General features: G+C 38.8%; 1 protein-coding gene across 4 annotated transcripts in view; it reads right to left on the bottom strand.

The window, feature by feature from the left end:
• Positions 1-25,301, bottom strand: part of DHRSX (dehydrogenase/reductase X-linked) — a 615,232-nt gene that overhangs the window by 170,238 nt on the left and 419,693 nt on the right. For all 4 annotated transcript variants that reach the window (XM_089683843.1, XM_089683840.1, XM_089683842.1 and 1 more), the window contains one exon: positions 15,392-15,493. In XM_089683843.1, coding sequence (XP_089539969.1) covers positions 15,392-15,493 — 102 coding nt within the window. The remainder of the gene's footprint in view (positions 1-15,391; positions 15,494-25,301) is intronic.

Below are 25,301 nucleotides of genomic sequence, written 5' to 3'. Positions count from 1 at the left end.
ATTCACAAATGTAATATGCAGGCAACAAATGAGCAATTGCTACAAAACAGTGGAAACAAACAGCATCTGTGGCAATATACAGTATGGGAAAAGGCTATATATTGTGACAGTAGGCAACAAATAAACAAACAATCATTACAATACTTAAGCAATAAACAGGCAATTATTGTAATTTGCACTTAAGAAAAAGGGCAGTTGTTACAACATGTGTTTTAAAAAGAAGGAATGATCTACAATACATGGGCAACAAATGGAAAAAAGTGACAATAGTCTATGTTTGTTACAATATCTGACGTCATGTTCCCAGCTAAAGAGGGGCTATTTTTTGGCAGAAGAAAAGATCCAGAATAGTTTAAATGGGTTTTGCTAACCATTAAGAGGCAGGTAACGCTAATTTTCATCCTTAAAGCAGTAGTAAACTCTGGACACTTGTATCTACAGGTAAGGTTGTAATAATGTTTACCTGTAGGTACAAGGAATATCTCCTAAATGTGCACTATTTAGGAGATATTCAGTGATTGTGCAGCTAGAGATGTCACTGGCACAAGCATTCTGACGCCATACCACCCGTTTTAACCTCATTGTTGCCAAACAAACGTGCCACAACCACATGCATTGCACATGATTGCGAGGTGTTTGCTGCTCTTGTCACCCACTGATTGTGATATGCTGTTTATTTTTGGCCATCCAGAGTGAAGCCACAGTGGCATGTGAACACCAGTTTGCTGCCATTGCAGCTTAAGGGGAGCCGCTGGAAGGTGCTAAAAATGTGGCTCAACAGAGCTTTTTTTAACACCCCCCCCCCAAACTTAGCCTAAACTGTTGCTTTTGCCCACAGCTCCAGTTTTCACGAATCAATAAAGCTATAAAAAAGTGAGCAAAAGGATACAAAACACTAAGGGCTCACGTACACTGCAGCTGATAAACTCACGTTTAGGAACTGTTCAGCGTTTTTTTCAGCAGCCCCTGAACTCACCCTAATGTTTTCCTATGTGTCCATGTACAGCTCTTCGTTTACAATCGTTTACAGGCATTTGAGTTTACAGTTGTTTTTTTGAATGCAAAAAATTGCATTTAGCAGTTGATTTTATCAGCATTTCAAACGCAAAACACTTGTAAACACGGCAAATCGCGTTTATAAGCGTTTGCGGCTGAAAATGTTTTTTAACTCTTCCAGTTCCCGATGCTGTCCAGAGCCTTTTTTCATCATGAAAAATGCATGCAAAGCATTTTCAAGGTACTGGGATGGACAAAACAGGATCTTCCTACCAAGCTCCTAATGACCAATTCACACCTCAGACCTCTTCCACCCTTGAAAACAAAAGATATGTTAATGACCATTCACAACTCACATTCCTCATGAAGACCCCCTGCCAGGTGGCCTTAATGATTCACTCCAGCAGACACCTTTCCCACCCTTGGAAACAAAAGAAATGTTAATGAGCAACTCACACCTAAACTAATCTCAACACATACTGCTGTGTCTGCTTCTATTCTCTGTATTTCTCTGAAACAGTCTGAAATAGTTAATAATGTTCCACTTTCCAGTGCTTTCTGGGCATTTTGGAGGTTCTCCTGTGCTTATCTTTAAAAAACGCTTCTAAACGCAAGCGCGCATAAACGCGGTATGCAAACGTGGCTAAACAGACGTTTTTTTAAGCTACGTTTTCCAGCAGTCAGTTTCCATCATTCAGAAGTGTCCCGTGTACATGGGGCCTTAGGGATAATAATAACCCCCCAAGTTTTTTATTCTTTGCTATTCCACCAGGAAATATTTTCCTCCTGGAGAGATCTCTCCAAAGTAAGGGGAATCCTGTCTTTGATATTTATAACTAGAATGAGTGTTACTATAGGTTCCTGTTACAGTGACATCTCAAAAGTTTAGATTTTCCCTCACTTTCAGCCCTGGTGACAATGATCAGTCACTGGGATGACAAGCTCAATCTCCCCAGTAGGAACACAGACAGCAATTTCAACCTGACAGAGGTCCTAACTTCCTCCCTACTGTAAATCTACAACAAAACGTCTGGTGTATTTGATTTGCTAGGTTTACATATTTGCTGTGGTCACTAAGAGGGGTTTCCTTTCTCACTACTTGATTTTTAATTATTATTGTTATTAATATTACAGAGAACATAAGGGGTGCTGGGCACGAATGTCACAAACATGGCAACCGCTCCATTTTGCTCCGAATCTGCTGACCAGAGCGAAGCCCACCCATGTGAAAGCACCCTTAGGAATTAGCTGTTGGAGTTTCCAAGCTATATAACAAAAGAAGACTTTAAAGTGTGATATTCTACTGTGAACTTCAGCTGTACTCTCAACAGAGATTTCTAACAACTGTAGACTTGTGAGACCCTGCTGAGAAAAGCATGCAGCCATTATATTTAAAGTCTATTTAATCTATTGGTTTTTTTTTACAAACTGTATATTTACTCTGTGTAAGTTTTTATTGAAGAATCTAACAAAAAAATTCTCCTTCACTAACTTACTTGTTATACAACAAAACTGTTATGTTATTTAACCACAAATATACAGAAAAGGCCAAAAAAAGATGCTGAATGTCTTCCTTTAATAAAACGTAATACATAGGAGTAATAAAGAATAAAACATGACAGATAGCTTTAGCTATCCTTTAAGTCGTCGGAAATATGCAAATTGAGACAGAATATTTTTTTATCTTGAGTCAAGCTCTGCATTTCATTTATGCTTGAGGTAAAAATATAATTTTAATATGAATTACTAAATGTTAATTTAATTTTCTCTGGCACTGAGGTTTGTATCTTGTCAGAAAGAAATAGGCCTTATGCCACTCATCCGTGCCCTTCATGCCTGCCTTTTATGTGATTCTCAAGAGTTTATTGACCTCTAAGTGACATTGCACGAGTCGTATCTTGGTGGAAGTGCACATTAGCTAGAGGCTATGTAGAAACATCCAGACAATAATGTCTGCAGCTGCAGCTCTGGGAAGCCAGATTTTACATTTCAAATTTTGTGATTGGCCTTATCTGCACTGTGCAGGAAGGAATGGTGATACTGAAGAAATATCAGGGTTACTATATGGTTAACCAACCAGCAGGAATGTTAAGTGAGAAGAGCAGAATAATGCAGTGGAAAGCGAGAGGCAATATCATGGTCCTGGTATAAATTTACTTTATTACTATGTTAACAACATCTTGACCAAGTCACCAGTGCTGCTGCAGATAAGGTCTGAGTAACTTAAATATGTGACCCCAACATTTCATATTCCTGATAGGTTTCTGTTATACCATGTTCTTAAATTATTTTAAAAAATATCCTGTTCTTGCATTGGTTCTTTTGTGAGAAATCTTGGGCTATCCTGACAGTCCCCTTCATTTCCTATTTCAAACCGACCACGTTAGGCATGTGAACACATCCATGCCCGTGTGGTCAGTTTTCTGGCTTTGCTGGGAGAACAGCCTGTCACGATCCCCTGCAAAGGTAATAACTGTGAAAATCAGTGTAGTGCTGTTTCTCCAACCTCACCTCTCTAAGCACGTTAAGCAGCTGAGAACAGAAGTTATGTAACCCCTTATAAAAACAGAAGAAAAAAAAGGTATTTATAATTTTATAATATATATATATACACTTATGTTTTGCCTTTCATTTCTATTTTAAACTGAATGGGTTATTGTACAAAGTAAAGGTTCATATATATTTTAACGTGGTCCTATACTTAACCGATAGCTTTTGCAGGCAGACTGGAATAACACCTACTTTTTATGTGTAAAATATCACCATTCACATAGCATAACTTTAAAAAATAATAATAAAATAAAAAAAATAAAAATTGCACCTTAATTTTTTTAGATGCTCAATTCTGGACCCTCTAGTAAGGAGAAATTATAGGAACTTTTTGTTCATGAGGGGGCTGGTTAGCTGTGATTGCCATAAATAACACTGTCTGTGCTGTGCAAGCAGATCTTCATTATCAGTTGCAACTAAATTTGAACACTGTGGAGTTGTTTTACTAAAACTGGAGAGTGCAAAATCTGGTGCAGTTCTGCATCGAAACCAGTCAGCTTCCAGGTTTTTTTGTCAAAGCTTAATGTAACAAGCCGAAGTTAGAAGCTGATTGGCTATCATGCACAGCTGCACCAGATTTTGGACTCTCCTGTTTTAGTAAATCGCCCCTGTCTGTCCTAAAAGGGTTAAAGGTGTAGATGCATTGTATTTTAATGAGGAGAGACTTGGCACAGGCTTAAGTTTCCAAAAAACTTGCAGTCAGCCAAAACACCTCCTCTCAAGAAACATCTAAAAGGTAAGAAAATATTTTAAAAAATATGTTTTTGTCATGTTGTGTGAATGGGAACGCATAAGAAACATATAGTGGGGTTTTCTCAAATTTGACAGCAAAAGTGGAAATACGCTTTAAAGCTAAACTCCAGGCAAACTGAACACACAATCAACGTACATATATGAACACTGTGAGAGCTGCAGCTCTCATACACAGAAGTTGCAATGTTGTTTGTCCAACTCTTTGCTCCCCTTGCCCATTGACAGAACACTTTGTATATTGTGACCCATTCAAAGCGTTTTTATGAATTTGCAAGGGAAGAGAGGGGTGGACAAACATATACTATATTGCCAAAAGTATTGGGACAGCTCTCCAAATCATTGGATTCAGATGTTCCAATCACCTCCATGGCCACAGGTGCATACAATCAAGCACCTAGGCATGCAGAATGCTTCTACAAACATTTGTGAAAGAATGGGTCGCTCTCAGGAGCTCAGTGAATTCAAGCATGGTACCATGATAGGTTGCCACCTGTGCAACAAGTCTATCAATTAAATTTCCTTGCTACTAAATATACCATGGTCAACTGTTAGTGGTATTATACCAAAGTGGAAACCACTGGGAACAACAGAAACTCAGCCACGAAGTTGTAGGCCATGTAAAACTACAGAACGGGGCCAGTGCATGCTGAGACGCACAGTGCACAGAAGTCACTAACTATCTGAGTTGATAGCTAAAGCCCTCCAAACTTCGTGTGGCCTTCAGATTAGCACAACAACAGTGCATAGAGAGCTTCATAGAATGGGTTTCCATGGCTGAGCAGCTGCTTCCAAGCCTTACATCACCAAGTGCAATGCAAAGCCTTTGATGCAGTAGTGTAAAGCACGCCGCCACTGGACTCTAGATCAGTGAAGACATGTTCTTTGAAGTGACAAATCATGCTTCTCTGTCTGGCAATCTGATAGACATGTCTGGGTTTGGCGGTTGCCAAGAGAACAGTGCTTGCCTTACTGCAATGTGCCAAGTTTGGTGGAGGGGGTTTATGGTGTGGGGGTGTTATTCAGGGGTTGGGCTAGGCCACTTAGTTCCAGTGAAGGAAACTCTTAAGTCATCAGCATATTAAGACATTTTAGACAATTTCATGCTCCCAACTTTGTGGGAACAGTTTGGGGATGAGCTCTTCCTGTTCAGACATGACTGCGCACCAGTGCACAAAGCAAGGTCCATAAAGACATGGATGAGCGAGTTTGGGGTGGAGGAACTTGACTGACCTACACAGAGTCCTGACCTTAACTTGACAGAACACCTTTGGGATGAATTAGAGCAGAGACTGCAAGCCAGGCCTTCTTGTCCGACATCAGTGCCTGACCTGACAAATACGCTTCTAAAAAGAATGGTCAAACATTCCCATGGACACACTCCTAAACTTTGCAGACACAGCCTTCCCAGAAGAGTTGAAGCTGTTCTAGCTGCAAAGGGTGGGCCAACTCGATATTAAACCCCTACGGACTAAGACTGGGATGCCATTAAAGTTCATGTGCATGTAAAGGCAGGTATGTCTATACTTTTGGCAATACAGTGTAAGTGAAAATGGCGTGGACAGAAAAGGTCCTGCTGGTCCTGAAGTGGTTTAGCAATACAGCTTTGTCTCCTCACTACTCCCAGACTTAAGCAGGTCATAGATGGATTGAATCTCTGCCAGTTGAGATTTGATCCATCCATGGGCAGACTGGTTGTACTGAAGTCAATTCATTGATCGATTTCAGTACAACCAGCCTGTCTGAATTTTTTCATGTGATCACTGCCGGCAGCTATAGCTGCCAACAGTGATCAGTGTGTTCTGTCTGAAGAGAAGGCTCCCCACCAGCAGAACACAATAGAACTGTGAGAGGGATTCCTTCATGACTGTGTAAGTAGCTTTAGGAGTGAGCAGTAGCTGTAGTTACAGGGCTGAGCTCCTCAGGTATAAACCAGTTGGACAGACTGTGACAGCCCAAAGGTAATGTAGCTGAGAAAAATCCTTTGCAGTAGTAACACTTGGACAAGCTCCTCAGAATACTAGCCAGTGTTCCCTTTTTCCAGACCCACGCTGACTATCCAACACCAGGGGAGGTAGCAAGCACACAGAGTACCCAAATTCCTCAATGTCGATACTCACAAGGTCTGGCTTGGAAAGACACTGAACCCATGTGCTCTCAGAATAAAAATACCTCTCCCAGCATTAAATGGGGCAACCCTCCCCTGCAGTTGGCCAGGGCTCTGTTCATATTCATGCAGTGCATTTGCCTAGCTCCTACCCATGTTCTGGAAGGCTCTCATAGCTTCTGGAAGGCAGGCAGAATTCAGACAAACTCCAACAGCACCAGAGCAGCATGAGCATACCTAATTAATCAATCACAGCACTCTGTTAAGCAGAATACCACACTGAATTTATCTGACACAGCTATGCTTAACCTAACTATACCCATCCTAGCACCTGACTACTAGGGTGCTACAGTTCCTTGACAGCTAATATGAATGCAGGACAGCTGATGGCTCCAGGTGCTGCCCCTTCTTCTCCCAGCCCATCAAGAGGTTCAAATCAAGTCAGATACAGGTGTTTACTCTACTTGCATTTAAAATACATGTAATGATTTTTAATAAAGGCATATCTCTACTTATTGATTTTTTTTATAACTGCACTCAACTCAACTTTAAATTATTCAAAATGTCCATAATTAAGATATTTATGTAAAAGCTATTTATGGTCATTAATTTTCTCATTTTAGAAGTGAGTTCCAGAAGTTCCTGTCCTGAAGTTTAAAATTCAGCTCTAAGCACTGATTTACATACACACGAACAGGGGCAAGGTTCTTGTAGTTAAGTTTAGCATTCAGCTCACCGTTTTCTATAATTGGATCAACAAAGCATAGCTTCTGGATGGTTGCTAGTGATCGCATCACATTGCTCTTTGCAATATGACATTTGTATGGTTCATTTCATAGACCCTAAACCCATGAAAAAAAAGAATGGAAAGAGTGGAGCGGGACCATCCTTTTGAATATTTTGTAAGCAGCAGCTGTAGACTGAATGGGTGGCACCCTTCCCTTCTCTTCCATGTGTGTTTTGTGGATAAATTGTATATTACAATGACAAACTGATTTTAAATACTGTTTTACAATGGCATTTCCATACTGTGATATGCAGCTGAAAAAATGTATAGAAAAAGGAACAAACAGCAGGTGTGTTTCAAAAATGTTCTGTCCTTACACAGTGAACAGCCATATTATAAGCGGCACATCATGTTACGAAGCAATATATTTTTAGGCAACAACATACATATAAATATATAACCTATGAAAAGCTCTTCATAGCAGACAGAAACATTTTATTCCATTTATCTTAAAAATAAAAAGATAAACTAAAGACGCATCTTGTCCCAAGGAGACATTCTGAACAGGAATCAGCAGCATGTCAAACGTAAGCATCTGATGTACAGGAGTAAATAGCTGCTGTCAAGTTCTATAGCTGAAAAAGTAAACAGGAAGGAGAAAATAAAGTGACATTCAAACTGCACACAATTTGTCTATGTATTTTGGGATGCACCTACTTCACCTTCAACTATCCAGTTCACAAAAACCAATAAATATAATTTTTATATTGTCATAGAAAAGATTCACTTCACACAAATAGAACAATTTTCCATTTGGAAATGCACTTATTTATTTATTCTGCTTTTTTGTTTTTAAGTAGATATTTTCATTAATTATTCCTACATTTTATTCAACCTTCTGAGCAGGCAATCCCATGATTTACTATCTCTGACCAGGAGAGCAGACCTTTACTGTAGAATTTAATGGCACTGCAGACCAACTTTGCAATCCAAAATTGTCAATATGTTAAAGAGGAGCTCCAGGCACCCCCCCAAAAAAAACTAAAATACTGTAATTGCTGACTTTTAATATAAGGACACTTACCTGTCCAGGAATCCAGTGATGTCCTCAGTGCACTGCGCTTTGTGAATCGTCCCAAAAGGCTGCAGGGAAAGGAGGAGGCCAAACATCTAGCTCAGATCGCTGTGGCGCAAATCAGACATGTGAGCAGGTACCTGTCAAAACCAGGTACCCGCTCCCCCACAAAAAGTGCCAAATGTGGCAGTGAAGGGGGGATGCAAACAAGCAGAACTTCCCTTTTTGGGTTAAAAACCTATCTGTGGGGCCACCTCCTTGTTTAAAAATGCCCAGAACGGTGCCAATGGGCACTGACTTGTTTTACTGTTTTTTTACTGGATTTTGGTGTAGAAGTGGAGATGGATTTGGGTGGAAGACACCAGAAAACTTTAAATAGGTTAATTTCCACCCCCCATGTATAAAGATATTTGGAACTGCTGAATAAATTGCAAGTGTTACATGGACCAACTGTTTCACCAGTGACTAATGGACAGGACAGAAGTTATAGCAGTGTATGTACCCAACAGTAGACAGTAGATGAGTTACCAGGCAAATGTTCAGATTTGGCAAAGAAAAACTGATCCTAAGCAGAGTGTATGATTCAGACAGATAGGCAGAGCAAAGACTGACAGTAGCAGAGGTGCCAGTCCAATGATCTGGATAAGCACAAACAAGCAGAGTGCTCGTAGTACCGGGTATAATCCAAGGCATGGACAGACAAACGGATGTCAAAGTCAACCAGATCTCTATCTGGGACATGATAAATATATATATTTAATGTTTTTTTTTAATCTGTTTACACTTTCTCAATTAGGGTACAGGTGTACACAGCAGAACCTTAACTACATTGCTGAAAAATAACTAGCAGACTGTGAAGGCTTTATGTTTTGTTTATTTTTTTTTTCCTCTGAACTTTTATAATGGATATTGTTGATAAAATGGCAAGCGCATTTTAAGGGGGCTTTAGGGAGCACAAATGCGGGAGCATTGATTGTCTCCTGAAAGTGATTGTAAATTCTATGAATGAAGGTAAATAACCTTCTGCATGCAGTTTCAACCCCAGCACCCCATCTTATTAATTGCTTGATCTCGATCTAGAGATGTGCAAGAGAGCAGAGGCTCTCTTGGCTTTCTCCCTCTGCATTGGTTCAGAGACAGCTGTGGAAGCCATTGGCTCTAGCTGCTGTCAATCACAGCCAGTAAAGAGAGAGAGGGGGCAGGGCCGATCCTTGCTTTGTGAGTCTTATAGACACACAGAAAGGTGGCTCGGATCAAGCATGCAGGTGTGTCATCATTGTAAGCAGCTTCCTATGGTGGCACACCAAGAAAAGGAGGAGCCAGGAGACCCGGCGATGGACCAGAGATGAGGAGGATCAGGCCTGGTCTGTGCAGAACCATTGCACAGAGCAGATAAGTATAACTTGTTTGTTATTTTTAAAAATTAAGCCTTTACAATCACTTGCAGCACATTTCCAGACTCCAACAACTCCTGTAGCATATGTGTAGTTTCTGAACACCTCCTGTTGAATGCATTCAGTATCTAACAGTGTCATGTTTCACATGACTGTCATATGCCTTTAAATGTTTTCAGTGTTTTGTCTCTGTTCCTCCCTTTCCTTTAGTTTAGCTAATGTTGCATAGATAGCCCTCCCCCCTTCCCAGAGATGCATTGCAGCAAGCCTCATGGCAAGAAGCAGAAACAGTATGTTCTTTCGACCTATCGAATGTTTATTGTTGTAAGATTCTCTCAGTTTATGGAATAAACTTCACAAGATCTGCAAGATATCATTCTGATTGAGTCACTGACTGTGGACCCCAACTGAGGTTGAAGTTATCGCTATCTCATCACAACTGTAAGTTACAGAGATCACACTATCAATGCTTAGATTGGACATACAGAACAAACATCATGATGTAGCATCACATTCAGTCTATAATATGTGTGCCCCTTTATAATGGCAAGGGCTGTTCTTGAGGTTCCCTATATCATTGTATATGAGCTGAGCATCATTGGTTTAGAAGAACACCATAAATGGATGAGTATATGGGGAAAATGTTCCCAAGTGGAAACACGGACAACAATAAAAGCCTGAGAAATTTGAAATGCTTTATACAAAACTATGGAAGCTCTGTATTGAGACAAGCCATTAACACATGTATGGGGAAAGTTCCTGACACCGACTAGTCAGCTGATAGAAGTAAAGGGGGCTTCTAAGGATCTGTTAGAATAACATTGTATATTTCTCTCAGGTAAGAGCTATTATGTGCTAGAAGAGACAATCTCATCATGAAAATGAAAGAGCTTGATTGCTCTGACTTGTCCTTGAGAGATTACTGTCATTTTTTTCAGACCAATTGCTTGAGCCATGCTCAATCACAGAGTTTAATTTTTTGCCGTCTGTAACATTGCCTGCAGTTCACTGGTCACCAAAGACAAAAGATCACCATTAGTCTTAATGTCCTCAGTGATGTCAGTAATTCTCACGATTGTTTCTGTTTGAGTGATTTTCTAGCCTAAATCATGACAGTGAGCAGTGATTACAGCATTAGCTGAGCTTGTCTCTCTTTCATTCTTCAAATGTGATATTATTGTCTGTGAATTTGATGTGAAACACAAAATGGAAAAAGCAAATTTAGCCAGCACACACAATACAATGTTAAAATTAGTCCCAAAGCTACGACAATGTGCAAAATGTAAAGAAAATTACTTGTTAAAAAAAAGGCAGAGATGGACCACGATGTGCAGTAAACCTGTAAATCTGATTTTATTTTACTGCATTCAGATTAGTTAAGACTATTAGGCTGTTAACATCACTGGAAAGGCTTTTAGAAATGAAAAGAAATATACATTAGCAGCCTGAAATCACAAAGTCTGATGCACAAAAGAGATATCTACAGTAGGCAGCAGTGGAACCAGTAGAACGTTTCTGAGTGCACCAAAGGCTGTACAAAAAGTGCACTCCTGTCCTGGTGTCAACTCAAAATATTGAACATTTTCCTTTCTTTTAGTCAACAGTGGTCACCATTCAACAGAGAGTGTGAATATCCCTAACAGGGACATAGAAAGCAATATAAACTTGGCTAGGATTCTAATCTTTCACCATCATGTATAAGTAAAAAAGGTTCTGACTTTATATACTGTACATTTTAGGAATTAAGATGGATGCAATAGATATTGGTAAATATACAATTTTATATAATGACAAAAAAAAGAATGTGTCCTTGAAACAGAATTTGTAGTGGACAATGTATTTAACAATTAAAGGATACGTTCCCCTTTTACTAAAAAATAATAAATGTACATTTTTTTGCAGGTAAAAAAAATGTGCATTTATTATTTTTTGTTGCAGGAGTCTGTAAACCATTACACCAGCGGATCGTTGGTGCCATGCAGGTTTCCTGCAGATCTGTCAGTATATCTGCTTTACCCGTACAGGATGTACAAGCAAGCAGATATACTGACAGGAAGAATCAATGAACTACTACAGCGCCGTGGTAGTTCATTGGGAACTACAAACCGACATTAGCTAAGGCTGTTGGGACTTGTAGTTTCTCATTCACAGATGACTGTGAATGAGTGACGTGGCCGGGAGGGCAAAGCCCCACTCAGCTGTGTTTTTCTTTTTAATTTTGCAGCTAGCAGGGAGAAGATCCTCCGCTAGATGTCAAAGTGGGGGGATCGAGGCCCTTGTATTCATAACATGTTACAGCCTGAATGTGGGTGTAACATGTAACATTTTATGAAAGGTGAACTTATTCTTTAAACAAACTGTAATTGGATTTAGATCTATCAATGAAATTATGTACTTTTATAATCAGTAGTGCAAAGTATAGTAAGTAACTAGTAAGTGACCATGTGCCCGTGATAGAAGCAAAAGATGAAATAGAAATGATTTCTGAACAGAAATAGAAGATATTTCTGAACAGATGGAGATAGTTATGTTGCTGAGAGTGCTGGAGGAAGGTCCAATCTGTGGTTCATACACCACTAAAGGATGTACAAGCTAGAGGCAGGAACCATTGCATTTGCATGCAGTGAGGAAGGGAGGTTAGCAAGGAGAGGCAGTATTGAGATTTGGTATTGACAAACTCAATACAGATGGCGGTATAAAGCAAGGATATTTAATTATTAGGAATGAAGCAGCAAAAGACAAAGTGACAGGTCCTGTTTGCCTGCCAGAGCCCTAGGTCTCCTTCTTGTGTACATAGCTCCGTGACATAGTTTGCACAGGATTAATGACACTCTCCCCCCTCCCCAAAGTAACAATGTCCTGGCCTAGCAACTAGCTGATCAAGCCCAAGCAGTGCATCCTTGGAGGCAGAGAATACAATCTGATGCTCCTCTTTACCTTGAAAACCTGGGTTTATCCACAAGCTCCAACAAATGATCTGTGGTAGTGGATGGAGTAGTGGTGGATTATTTTGAAGATATCAGAGGAAAAGAGGGCGTTATAAAGAGAACACTGTTCAACAAATTTTTATTTTTTGCCAGTTTTGGAAACAAAAGGATCAATTTCTTAATGAATTTCACATTCTGAGTTCAAATATAACAATGAAATTTGTCAATTGGCTCTAGTTTTTTTGTAAACGGAAAGTTTTCTACTATTGGCGTAATGACTACATAATGCACAATAATTATATAGATAGATGTCTTTCCACAAATATAAAGCAAGTGATATTGACTACATAACAAAGCCTAAATGGCATAATATATTGCATAGGATTACCAAGAAAAATTATAGCCATAAGCTAAGTTGAATCATTTTAATACTTAGGATTCTCACTAGTTTTGTCTTCAGTTTGTGTCGGTTTTGCTTCTCTTGGCTTTTCTCTTGTATTCGAGGAAAGGGCTATCTCTTACAACTGCACGTGACTACACGCTTCAGGTTCTTCCTCACTTGACTCAACCACGAAGGATTCTGGTGCTTTAGGAATTGGTAGCCCCTCTCCATGAGGAACTGGACGTATTGCCGATGGAATATTTGGATAGTGCACAGATAACTTTTTCTTCTTATTTAGCCCTTTTACAATTGGAGGCACCATACAAAAGTAGCAATTACTAACATGATCTGTTGGCTCCAAATCATTGGCACAGCGAAAGGCATAGATGCCTTTTTTCCATTCAACCATTACTCCAGTGCCGTCCCACAAGAATTGCAGCATATATGTGGTGCCCAGCTCTTGTCCTGGTCTCCTATCTTGCAGCCAAAATACAAGTTGTAGGCTTTCTTAATCATTCCTGTTATCCTCCTTTTTTGTGAGATAAAAGTTATTTCACCGCAGATATAGCAGAAATTATCTGCTTTATTCACACAAGTTCGAGGCATTACTGAGTAGCCTATATAAGCATAAAACGAAAAGTAAAGACGCTGTGGAACTACAATCAGCTACAGATACTGCAGCTTTTATGCAGTGAAGTGATGCAATTAAAGGCTAATATTGCATCATCTCAGTATACATGCAATTTTCTATTGGTCACCAGTATCAATTGCGCAATATGCAGCTGAAGTTGCATCATAATTTTGAATGGCTTACGTCATTAGATGGGTGAATATATCATGGAAACTAGAGCCAATCAACATTTTTTAGGGTCATTTTCGTTTTCAGCACCCCAAAATTATGTAAGATTAGCTAATTTTATGCCCAAAACTTTTTACCTGTTGAACAGTGGAACCTATCGCTGTTCTCTGAATAGACAAAGTGACTTGGCTTCTTTTAACAATAATAGGGGTAAGATAACAAATAATAAATACAATTAGCATTAAAACTTACAAAGGGATGTATAGATTAATTTACAGAAAAAAAAAGAATGGTAATAAAATATGCAATAGTAAGAAAAGTGCAAAAAATGAAACGTTCCAATTTAGAGAAACTGCTTAAAAAGATAAAAGTTGAAATTTGTTCAACATGTTGAATGTATGAAAGAAATTATTTTACAGCATAATTTCGATAGTTCAAACCAAGGTGGCAATAAAAAAAAACATAAGCAGAGGAGCACTGCAGTTTGGTTAAAACAATTAATAAAGCATGTAAAATAGCTACACAAGTAACTTTGTAATTAATGTTATTAAAAATTACCATTTGTAATTTTCTAAAACTGTTAAAAATGTCAGTGAAATGCGGCAACCTGAAGGCGTTCTGTACTTAGTTGTTGTACAGAATGCCCTGAGAATGTAATTTCCTGTTTTGTATGATCGTCTTTCTGATTTGTTTCAGAAGTGTGCATTAAGATACAAGCCAAGTTTTAGGCATCCCTTGCAATACACATTTCATTTTTGGTTAAATACTCCCTCAGAGTTAATTACTTTCAAACAGATGAAGACATTGCAACTTTCCTCATCAAAACACAGAGAATAAGCAGAGAGAATATATTGATTGCATGCCTCCCCCATCCAGGAGTCAGCCTGGAAAGGACATGGTGAAAAACAGCTTTTTCTTCAGAACAGAAAAAAGAAATAAACAAAGTTTAAATCTTTGTAATGTACATTGATCATCCAGAGTTGTTTTTTTTCTCAAGAAAAGTGGGGTTACACTTTATAAATGGTCAGTAGACCAAGATATAAAGGCAGATACAAGTATATACAAATTAGAACTTGTAATATTTAAGTTTTGCACCACCCCCTCTTGCCTCCAAGACCACTACTGGTTCCCTTTAGCAAGAAGATCAGAAGGTAGGAGGTGTAGGGTCGAGCACAGATTTAATAGAACAAGTGTATAATCTTAGCGCATATATCTGTAGATCAGCAAATCATTTTGGCAAGCATGTGACATGTAGGTAGGTGCAGTTAGCTAGTCTGCCACTGGCTCTGTTCCAGAGCATTGTCCGGTTACAGAGAAGAGGGTCATAAGGTGCTAGGTACCTTTTAGCTAAAGGCAGATGTAGCCAGCTAGTGGAGGCCCTGGACAGGGCTTGGGGCTGGGGAGAGGTAGACATGCACCCAGAAGAGCCAGCTGTAGACTTCTTTACCCTTAAGGAGGTGGAGGCTAGGGTTGGTTGCAAAAGGCCTTGTAGGCCAGGCCAAGCAATTCCTGGTGTGAAACTATTTCCCTGGAGGACCCAAGAGAGGTTAAAACAGGCTTTCCTAACTAGCTGATGAAGGAACAGGTATAGATTTGCTAAAATGTCTATTTGACAGTACATTATAAAGTCAGTTACTTATTCCAAATAGTGTGCAAAAAAGGAGAAATATATTAAAAGACTTACCATTATTGACCAGTACATGAAGACTAAAGTTTTTTGCTTTGAAATTCTGAACACAGTTCCGAATGGACTTCATAGAAGCCAAGTCACAAAATAAAAATTCCACTGGGAGGATAAGAAACAAAAGAAAGAACACATTACTGAGATCTCTTGGAAGCAGCACACTTCCTTTGCAATTTATTTTATTTTCATAAACTTATAAAATTTTCTAAGGCAGCCTTTCTCAACCTTTTTTACCCAGTGGAAACCTTAAAACAATTTTCGGGTAAAGAAGAACCCTTACTAAACCCAGTTCATGGTAATGGCAAAAATGGCCCCTATACTGGTGGTCAGTAGGAAAAATGCAGCCCTAATAGTAAAGGCCCAAATGCCACCCTTAAAAGCAGCTAAAAAGATAATTGGATCCCTGCTGCTTTTAGCATTGGCCTTGGAAGTATGCAGGTACCATCAGATGGGAGGTCAATCAGTCACAGCTCAAGGAACCACTAGCAGCCTCTGGAGGAACCCTGGAGTTCCACGGAACCCTGGTTGAGAATGGCTGTTCCAATGATTTTACAAAGTTACAAAGCACATTTTGCAAAAAAAAAAGAGACTGTTACACACATGGCTCTCAGTATACGCCACCATGACAGGGGTGATGCAGTAGTACAGGTCAATCAAAGAATAATGCATTAATAAATTGTTCACTAAAAGTAAGGCAGTAAGGGCACCATCTTGGACGTCACCAACGAGTTATGAGAAAGTGAGAGCAGAAAGGGAAAGAGAAACACAACATAGAAGAGCACAGACAGAGGTGAAGAAGGAATGGAAATGGGGGTGGATGAAGCCTCTACTTGAAGGGCACATCTCCTATAGAATCTGCTGCATTTGTTCTCCTTCTCAAAATGCTAATTGCCTGGTTGTCTTGACAATCCAATGGTTTCAACATTTCCTGAGTTACTAACTGTGAATTGTTGCAGGTAAGTTATTCAAAAAATATTGAAGCCTTTGAATTAGAATAGCATTTCTGAAAAAGGTCAGCAGCAAGTAGCCTCCATACATATCTAATGACATTGTTTCTTAAGTGTCTGTACAGCAAAAGCGCTGCATACATGCTTATGTCATTAGATAGAATTAATAACCATACTTCTCTTTTTCTAAGATGAAAAAGAGGGACAACTTTTAGCACAAAGTATATAGGCAGAGGACACAGCTTTGCTACACCCCCAGCTATTTGGACCACATGAAATAAAACCCCACACAAATAATGATTGTTTAAACCCACAAATGCATTTTTGTTACCACCTGTTTGGCTTTATACTGGCTTTACAATCTAACAAATGCATTTATTTAGAAATTGGATGAAAGTCTGTATAAGACTTTTTTTAGTTAAATTGTAATATTTTTATAGAGGTCTATATATCAACCTTAAGAGAGACAACTTAGGAGGATTGAAGGACAGAGGAATTGGTTCAAAATGAGGGACAATGAAAACATTGGATTTTTTTAGACAAAACTATATCATACAATGCAACATCAGATTTATTTAGACAAAACGATATCATACAAATTTATTGATTGATGAGGAGTTTTTGTAATTTAGTAGTTGTGTGACAACAAAGAAAAGGTTGCTGATTGAGCTACATACCCACTAACATGCAGGAAAAGGGTGTACACAACAGTTCAGTTATAGAGAATGACAGAAGAAAAAGATGTAAATTTCATATTTTCATTTTCAGGTAAACTAGCAAGAACAGAGGAATAAAAACAGCATGAGGGGCACATCTAAAATCCAACTCTGTGTTTTATATCTTTTTTGGATTAGACAACATAAGCTCTGATGCTGCACAAACACATTAGTTTTGAATGACTTTCAAGAAGCTAAATAGCAAAAACAACTTAAAATATATGTATAGCCAAAACGTATTTTTATTTAGCTTTGGACACAGTAATTAAGGGTTAAGATCCTCATCAATTTATTTTGTTCTGTCTGTGTGCTACAGTGGGAAGACTTCCCTTTATATCCTGTCCCGGATATCATTATAGAGCACATTTGCCAACTGTTTTCGCTTATTTTTATAAGCCAACATTTAGCTAGAAAAATGGTGAAATGGTCTTTGAAAACAGAGAGCAAAGAACAAATCTGTAATTATATGGGCTTTGCTATACTATTTTGCACTTTTTCTTGTGATCAGACTGTGATTAGGTCTCATTTTGTTTGTCTTCAGCAATTTTATAACTTGCCAATTATATTCCTTTTGTGTATGCTATATTGTAGAGCAGGGTTTCTCAACCAGGGTTCCGTGGAGCCCTAGGGTTCCTTCAGAGGTTGCTAGGGGTTCCTTGACCAATCAGCAATTTGTGCCTCTCAGATAAGTTCCCACTGACACCATTGATCTTTTTAGCAATCTGTAAGGGGTAATTCTTCCCAACAACCACAAGTATAAGGAGCATTCTTACCTCTGACTATCATACTAATGTATCAAGAATTGTAGATAAAGTCATTTTTAGCAGGGGTTCCCAGAGACCAGAAAGTTATGTCAAGGGTTCCTCTGCATTGAAAAGGTTAGTAAGGCTGTTGTAAAGACTGTCTTATCTATTCTTTTGACTGAATATGTGTAACATACTGTAGGTGCATGTCTTTTCCATCATAGATCCTGTTACTTTATGTCCTGTGCAACACTAATAGAAACTATTTTGGATTAAAAAATAAATTGAGAACAAACCAACCAAATAATTGGAAACTGTGGCAAACCTAATCTAAAAGTGGAACGGATATTTGGTGCACCCTAAGAAGGGTTAGAAATGGTGTATGCGGAATGGACAAAGACTGAAAATGGGGGGGGGGGGGGGGAGAGATTACATGTCTGCCTACAATTTTGCCTACTATTTTGCTTTTAGTGTATGTCCACCAAGCAAAGGTAAGTTTCAGTTTTCTCACTGTCATTTTGTTTTGCTCTAAACTTTAGGGAAACAGCCAAACATACACACGAGGGCTGCATCACCCACCAAAGTAATCATGATTCTGCCCGTCAAGTCCTGAGGCCCATGCAAAATAGCCAGACTATTGACCCAACTTTTTTATACAGGAATTATACAATTAATATAAGTATATGATATACGTACCGGAATTACCTCCAACGGGATAAAGGGGCTCAAGAAAAATATTTCACTGATCCACTTATGAATTATCTACCTCTTAACTCGTTACTAGCTCAATTAAATTCTGTCTAAGCCCTCCATACTTTGCTCTCATTTGAAAAGCCAAACCTAATTTTAACCACAATTTAACAGACCACAGCCACTTTTAAAAACTCTGCCCCTTTGGCTCACAAAGTCAAGGGAATACTGCTAAAAATAGGAATGCTGGCAGGCATGCTTACACTCTAGCATGGATTTATTGTAATACACCTTTATTTTGTATCTTTTGTTCAGTGATTTACTGTTGCAAAGCATATGTTGTTTGTTGTAGAAAAAAGAAAATTGAATTTAAAAACCTATATGTGATATGTGTGGCAGTTACAGATTAAATAAATTCAGTACATTCTGTAAGAAAATAAATGGAGCAAAGAAAACACTTGAAACATAAAGCAGTTAAAATCCAATTCTAAGCGTCAAAATGCCCATTTTGTTTCAGCTTTACAAAGTGCAGCTAAAATATAAACTATTTTTATGAATATAAATGATATAAAAGTAACATTGAAGGGGAAATCTAGGAGCAGTAAAAGATCTGTTAAAAATTCACTGCACAAGAACATGACTTTATTAAATGAGATTTTATTAAATGAGACTTTATGAATATTTTAAAGACTTGAGTAGCCAGAGGTTTTCCAGCTATGAAGGGGGAATATACGTGTTTTCTTTTTAAACACTAAAGAGATCTGTATCTATACCTACTCCCACTGTTTCAAATTCCAAGGCATTCCTTCTCCCACTGTTTCAAGTTCTGGACCATTCCTACTCCCACTGACACCAATGCTTGGGCATTCCTGCTCCCACTGACACCAATGCTGAGGCATTCCTGCTCCCACTTACAGAATTGCTGGGCAATTCCTACTACCACTGATACCAATGCTGGGCCACTCCTACTCTCACTGTTTCCAAAGCAGGTCTATTCCTACTCTCACTGACACCAATGCTGGGGCATTCCTATTCCCAGCGATGCCAATGCTGAGGTATTCCTACTCCCACTGATACCAATATAAGAGCACTCTTTATCCTACGGACACCAATGTAAACACACTATTGTTCCTACTGACACCATGAGGGATAGACCTAGCCCTTCTTTTGCCACCAAAATACCATCACCGTGGTAATGGAAGGAGGAAGATGCCAGTGTTGGTGGTCAGTGGGAGGAAGAACAGCTTGGCAGCTGGTGGTCAGTAGGAGGAAGAATGCTCTGTCATCAGTGGTCAGCAGGATGAAAAAAAATGGATTCAAATTCCCTCCAGCATCGGTGACCAATGAGAAGACAAAAAGTCCAGATGTGAAATGGAAGAAAAAATGCTAGTCATTAGTGAAAAGAAAAAATTTCTCAGTGTTATTGGTAATTGAGAAGAATTAATGACTCTACTCTAAAGAAGAACATTTTGTTTGTAAATAGGAGAAAGGCCATGGCATTTGTAGTGAATTGAAGGAAGCATGCCCCTGTATGGAAGAAAAATAAAGGATGCCCTGGCAGCTCTTGGTCAGTAGAAGAAAAGAATGTTTTGGCATCATTTATCAGTAGGAGGATAAATGGCCCAAAATTGGTGACCCTGTCATCAAACTGAGACTTCCAATAAAAGCTCTAGCTGTAAAGAAGATAGAGGATAAATACCTATCTTGCTGCCCACACCCTACGCCACTCTGTTGAAGAGGAATCACTGGCTGAAGACCTCTTCAAAATTTTTGAGAGTGTTAATGTCCTGGTCCAATTTCAAAAATATTTTGCACGTAAAAATGGCTTTGGCTCAACATCTCAAACCCAAAATATTTAAGATATCAAGAGAAAAATCTAATTTATGATTAGAGTATTGACAGATATCATTGATTACAATAATGAACTTTTATTAAATAAAATAACACACAAATACAGTTACATAAACTCAAATTAAAAGAAAGTTCTGGGTCAGAGGTAATAACTCTGGATATAATGAATTAATTGTCATCCATACAATATGCTTCATTAATAATCAAACTCTATAAATATGTTATTGATTGGACTGAGAGCTCTCAGAGAAGAGGGACACACAGAGAATAGAAGAAGTTGCCAACTGTCTGCAGGGTCAATAGCTAAAGACCTCAAAACTTTGTGTTGCCTTCAGATCAACACAACAACAGTGCGTAGAGAACTTTATGGAATGGGTTTCCATGGCGGATCAGCTGCATCCAAGCATTACATCACCGAGTGCAATGCAAAGCACTGGATGCAGTGGTGTAAAGCATGCCACCACTGAACTCTAGAGCAGTGGAGATGTCTTTTTTGGAGTGATGAATCACGCTTCTCTGTCTGGCAGTCCGATGAATGTGTCTGGGTTTGGCAATTGCCAGGAGAACAGTATTTGCCTGACTGCATTGTGCCAAGTGTAAAGTTTGGTGGAGGGGGGATTATGGTGTGGTGTTATTTGTCAGGGGTTGGGCTTTGCCCCTTAGTTCCAGTGTAAGGAACTCTTAAGGCATCAGCATACCAAGACATTTTTGACAATTTCATGCTCCCAACGTTTTGGGAACAGTTTGGGGATGGCCCCTTCCTGTTCCAACATGACTGCACTCCATTGCACAAAGCAAGGTCCATAAAGACATGGATGAGCGAGTTTGGGGTGGAGGATATTGATTGATCTGAACAGAGTTCTGACCTAAACCTGACAGAACAGATTTGAGATGAATTAGAGCGGAGACTACAAGCCAGGCCTTCTCGTCTAACATCAGTGCCTGACCTTGGAAATGCACTTCTGGAAGAATGGTCAAACATTCCCATAGACACACTCCTTGTGGACAGCCTTCCCAGAAAGATTGAACCTGTTATAGCTGCAAAGGGTGGGCCAACTCAATATTGCACCCTGCAGACTAAGACTGGGATGCCATTAAAGTTCATGTGCGTGTAAAAGTAGGCATCCCAATACTTTTGGCAATGTAGTGTATGTGAACGGGCACTAAGAAAAGAGGTGTGTCAGTTACTATAATAATAATAATAATAATGGACTGAATTAAATAAACAAATTATTCTGTTGTGCAAATCGACCTTAACAAAAAATATAGTTAAAGTTTTGTTTACAGAGTACTTTGATACCCATTTATAGCTAATTTGGAAATTCTTACATTTTCTTTGGACATGTATTACTAGATATGAAAAGCTGAATTAAGCATAAAGTCACTAAAGACTGTACAAATTCCTAATCTCATAATTCATTAGCTAAATGTAACCTTATGTCAAAACAATTATCTTGTTTAACAGTTTGAATTAAAGTGTGACTTTGTTGAGATGGTCAAGGTGGTATATGATATTAACGTAACTGTCAGAAATGCTATGATCATTAATGCTTAAACTTAGAATACACAGAAAGTTCCATAACCTCATTTTAGGCTTCACAAATCAAGGAGTTCAACATAAATTCGAGTTCAGTGGCTCATCTTTCTAAAAAGAAAAATTATTTTATCTTTTTAAAGAAAAATGCAAACCATATGAATATCATTCACATCAGAGTTGGATCAAAGAAACACCCAAATTCTACTTTATGAAATTACTTTTTATTTTAGAAATTAAAGACACTCCAACTTCGCACCTGTTGACATTATATTATCATAACAGAGGTGGCTTCTTCCTGAGTTCCAAATTTTGTTTAACCTCTTCCTGCCCATAATCTGCATAGTAATGTTCCCCTGCAGGATTCTCAACAATGAGAATGCAATAATTAAGCCCCCCTTCACTTAAGAGTCACCAGCCAGCACTTTGCACCACTGCAGGCTCTCAATCATAGCTGTCACTGACCACCCAGTGTCTGCTGATCAGAACTATTGGGAGTGGTTTCCAATCATATGATAAGTCAGCTCTGACATAGAGATCACATGCAGGCTGGAGACTTTATGGACAAAATAATCCTTCAACCTGATGAACACTGCCTCTTTAACCACTTACCCTCCAGAGGATTTACCCCCCTTCCTGACCAGGCCATATTTTGCGATACGGCACTGCATTACTTTAACTGACAATTGAGCAGTCATGCAACGCTACACTCAAATGAAATTTATGCCCCTTTTACCCCACAAATAGAGCTTTCTTTCCGTGGTATTTGATTGCCACTGCGTTTTTTATTTTTTGCACTATAAACAAAAAATACTGACAATTTTGAAAAAAAAACCCAATGATTTTGACTTTTTGCTATAAAACATATCCAGTAAAAAAATTTAAAAAATCAAATTTCATCATAAATTTAGGCCAAAATTTATTCTGATACATGTCTTTGCTCCAAAAAATCCCAACACATGTAAATGAATTGGTTTACGTGAAAGTTATAGCATCTACAAATAGCGGTGTATATACTGGAATTTAAACAAATTTTTTTAGACTAGTAATGGCGGCGATCAGTGACTTATAGCGGGACTGCGATAGGCATTCTGAAACTGGGTGGGAACTAACTGCCACTGACATCCCAATGACACTAATACAGTGATCAGTGCTAATAAAAAGCACTGACAATGTACTAATGACACTGGGCAGGAAGGGGTTAACATCTGGGGCAATCAAAGTGTTAACAGTGTGCTGTGTGTGTTTTACTATGTAGACAAGCTGCTTTGTATTGCTCTGATGTGGAGAGCAATACAAAGCAGCTTGTTTGTGCTGACAGGGGAGAGATCTGTGTTGTTTACACACAGACCTCTCCCCTTTCACTGTTCTGCTGCAATCGCCAGGTGCCGGCAGGGAATCGCTGGCCGGGACCCGGTGATCATCAGCTGGAGTCGCCCTGTAGCAGTAGTTCTGCTATAGGGCGGTGAGGAACCGATTAAGCTGCAGTGGGATCTGCAGTACCATATATTCAATAGTGTAGCTGTGAGCTAGAATTACATTATAAAAATAAATACACTGTTCAAAAAGAGAAACTAAATGTAAAAAATAAATTTTATTTGCTTTTGTCAGCCTATGATAAAACAAATCAGAGCAGGGTTGTTTATTTAAACAGTGCACAAAAAAGCCTTAGATTATTTTAAATATACTTTATATTTTTAAAGGACATATAAGTATATAAATTAGTCACTAATCTGGATTTGTCTGCTTGCAGCTACTTCTAAACTACTTCTACTGCACATCATTACTGAATTTAGTAGCTTTCCAAATAATTCCCTTATGCCAGCACAGTTACCTGGCTGAATCAGACATGCATTTTCCAAAATACAAACTGGTAGTATTGCCTCATTCTGGATATACAAAAAGGGACATTTATCAAGCAAATTAGTGAACAATTAGATCAGGATGCCTCTCACTTAGCAAAGTATATGCAAGGGGTTTTCTGTATATTTTTTAACCCTGTAACTGTCATTCTTAGTAGACAAATGGTATATACGTATAAAAGTGAGCGCTTAGAACTGAGCCGCTGTACACCAAAAGGTACCAACAACCTCCAAAGATCAAGTATGTAAAATAAAAGTGCAGCACTAAAAATCACATCAGAGTAATAAATAAATATCAATAAAATTGCGAGTGATAGCTACCAAAGCTCTCAAAAAATAACATTATTGCAAATGTATATATTTCCAATGTCAGGAAAATAAAGTGACAAAAGTGCAAACGCACATCCAAGATGGTGACTACTAGTGATAAGGTGATGTAGTCTATAAGTAATGTGAAGCTCTTATTCAAGTGATCCACTGTGCATCTTCTGGTGATCAATTATGTGAATTACACACTCACCACATGCATAATTCCATCATGTATTTGAGAAAATATCACATCTCAGTGGGTCAGCTGGGTCCTCCTATGGACACCTCTATCCTGGTAAGGACTTCCCTCTGGTTCATCAATGGGATGCCGCACCTCTCAGCTCCTCTCTACCTGGGCTCTGTGGGTGGTAGGCTCAACAGGAGCCCCAAGAAAGGATGCCAAAATGGTGTGATATCATTTCAACAGGGGATATTTATTGATCCATAGCAGGAATAGACAAACAGTATAAACAGACTGACCATGAGTAGAATCAAGATGGTCGCCGGAGCAGCATGGGCCCCGGTGGCTTGATGTCTGGATGCTGCAGCTCTTCCCTTACGAGTTTCGTGCTCAAGCACGTATTCATAGGGAGTGTGCCTGCAAGCATCAGACGTCTTGTATGTTGAAATTATAGCCGGCAATGGTGCGTGTGTTATTGTGTCCGCCATCTTGCTGACGATTCCGCGTATGCGCAGTGAGACCAGGGCCGAATGGTTCGCTGTCTCGCGCATGCGCTCCGCATCAGCGCCATTTTGTTGTAGTCCCGATTTTCACATATGGCGATAGCAGATGCGCACGCAATAAGCAGCCATAACTAATTCTTATTATGAGCATTGCCTTTTGATCACCAGGGAACAAACCATATATTAAAATAATGAGTAATATGTGCATCTATCTATTAGTAAACAACGTAGGTTGCAAGAAAAGAGGGGATAATTCCCAACAATTTAACTTGATACAAGACCACCCGCCTTTTGTAAAAATTCCTGCGCATGTGCAGTATTCGGTGCTTTAAATACATGCTTAACCAAATCAAAAGGAGGGGTTAATAAGGTATGTGGCAATACCATCTGTCAGGTTCAGATCATTATAATAATGAACTCCGCAGGTATACATTCTAAATTAAAGGGGGGTTGGGAATAAAATGGTGATCAATAGTAATGTCATAAAATGAATGGTAGTATAAAAACTCTGGTCAGTAAAACATATATTAATATAGGTAAAATTAGAAATAAATTATGTATACAGCATAATAAA

Source organism: Staurois parvus, unplaced genomic scaffold, assembly GCF_062004578.1.
Source record: "Staurois parvus isolate SC_StPar_1 unplaced genomic scaffold, SC_StPar_1.0 ptg000324l, whole genome shotgun sequence".
Classification (NCBI taxonomy): Eukaryota; Metazoa; Chordata; class Amphibia; order Anura; family Ranidae; genus Staurois; species Staurois parvus.
Note: the sequence above shows the minus strand (reverse complement) of the source record. Positions and strands in the feature narration are given on the sequence as shown.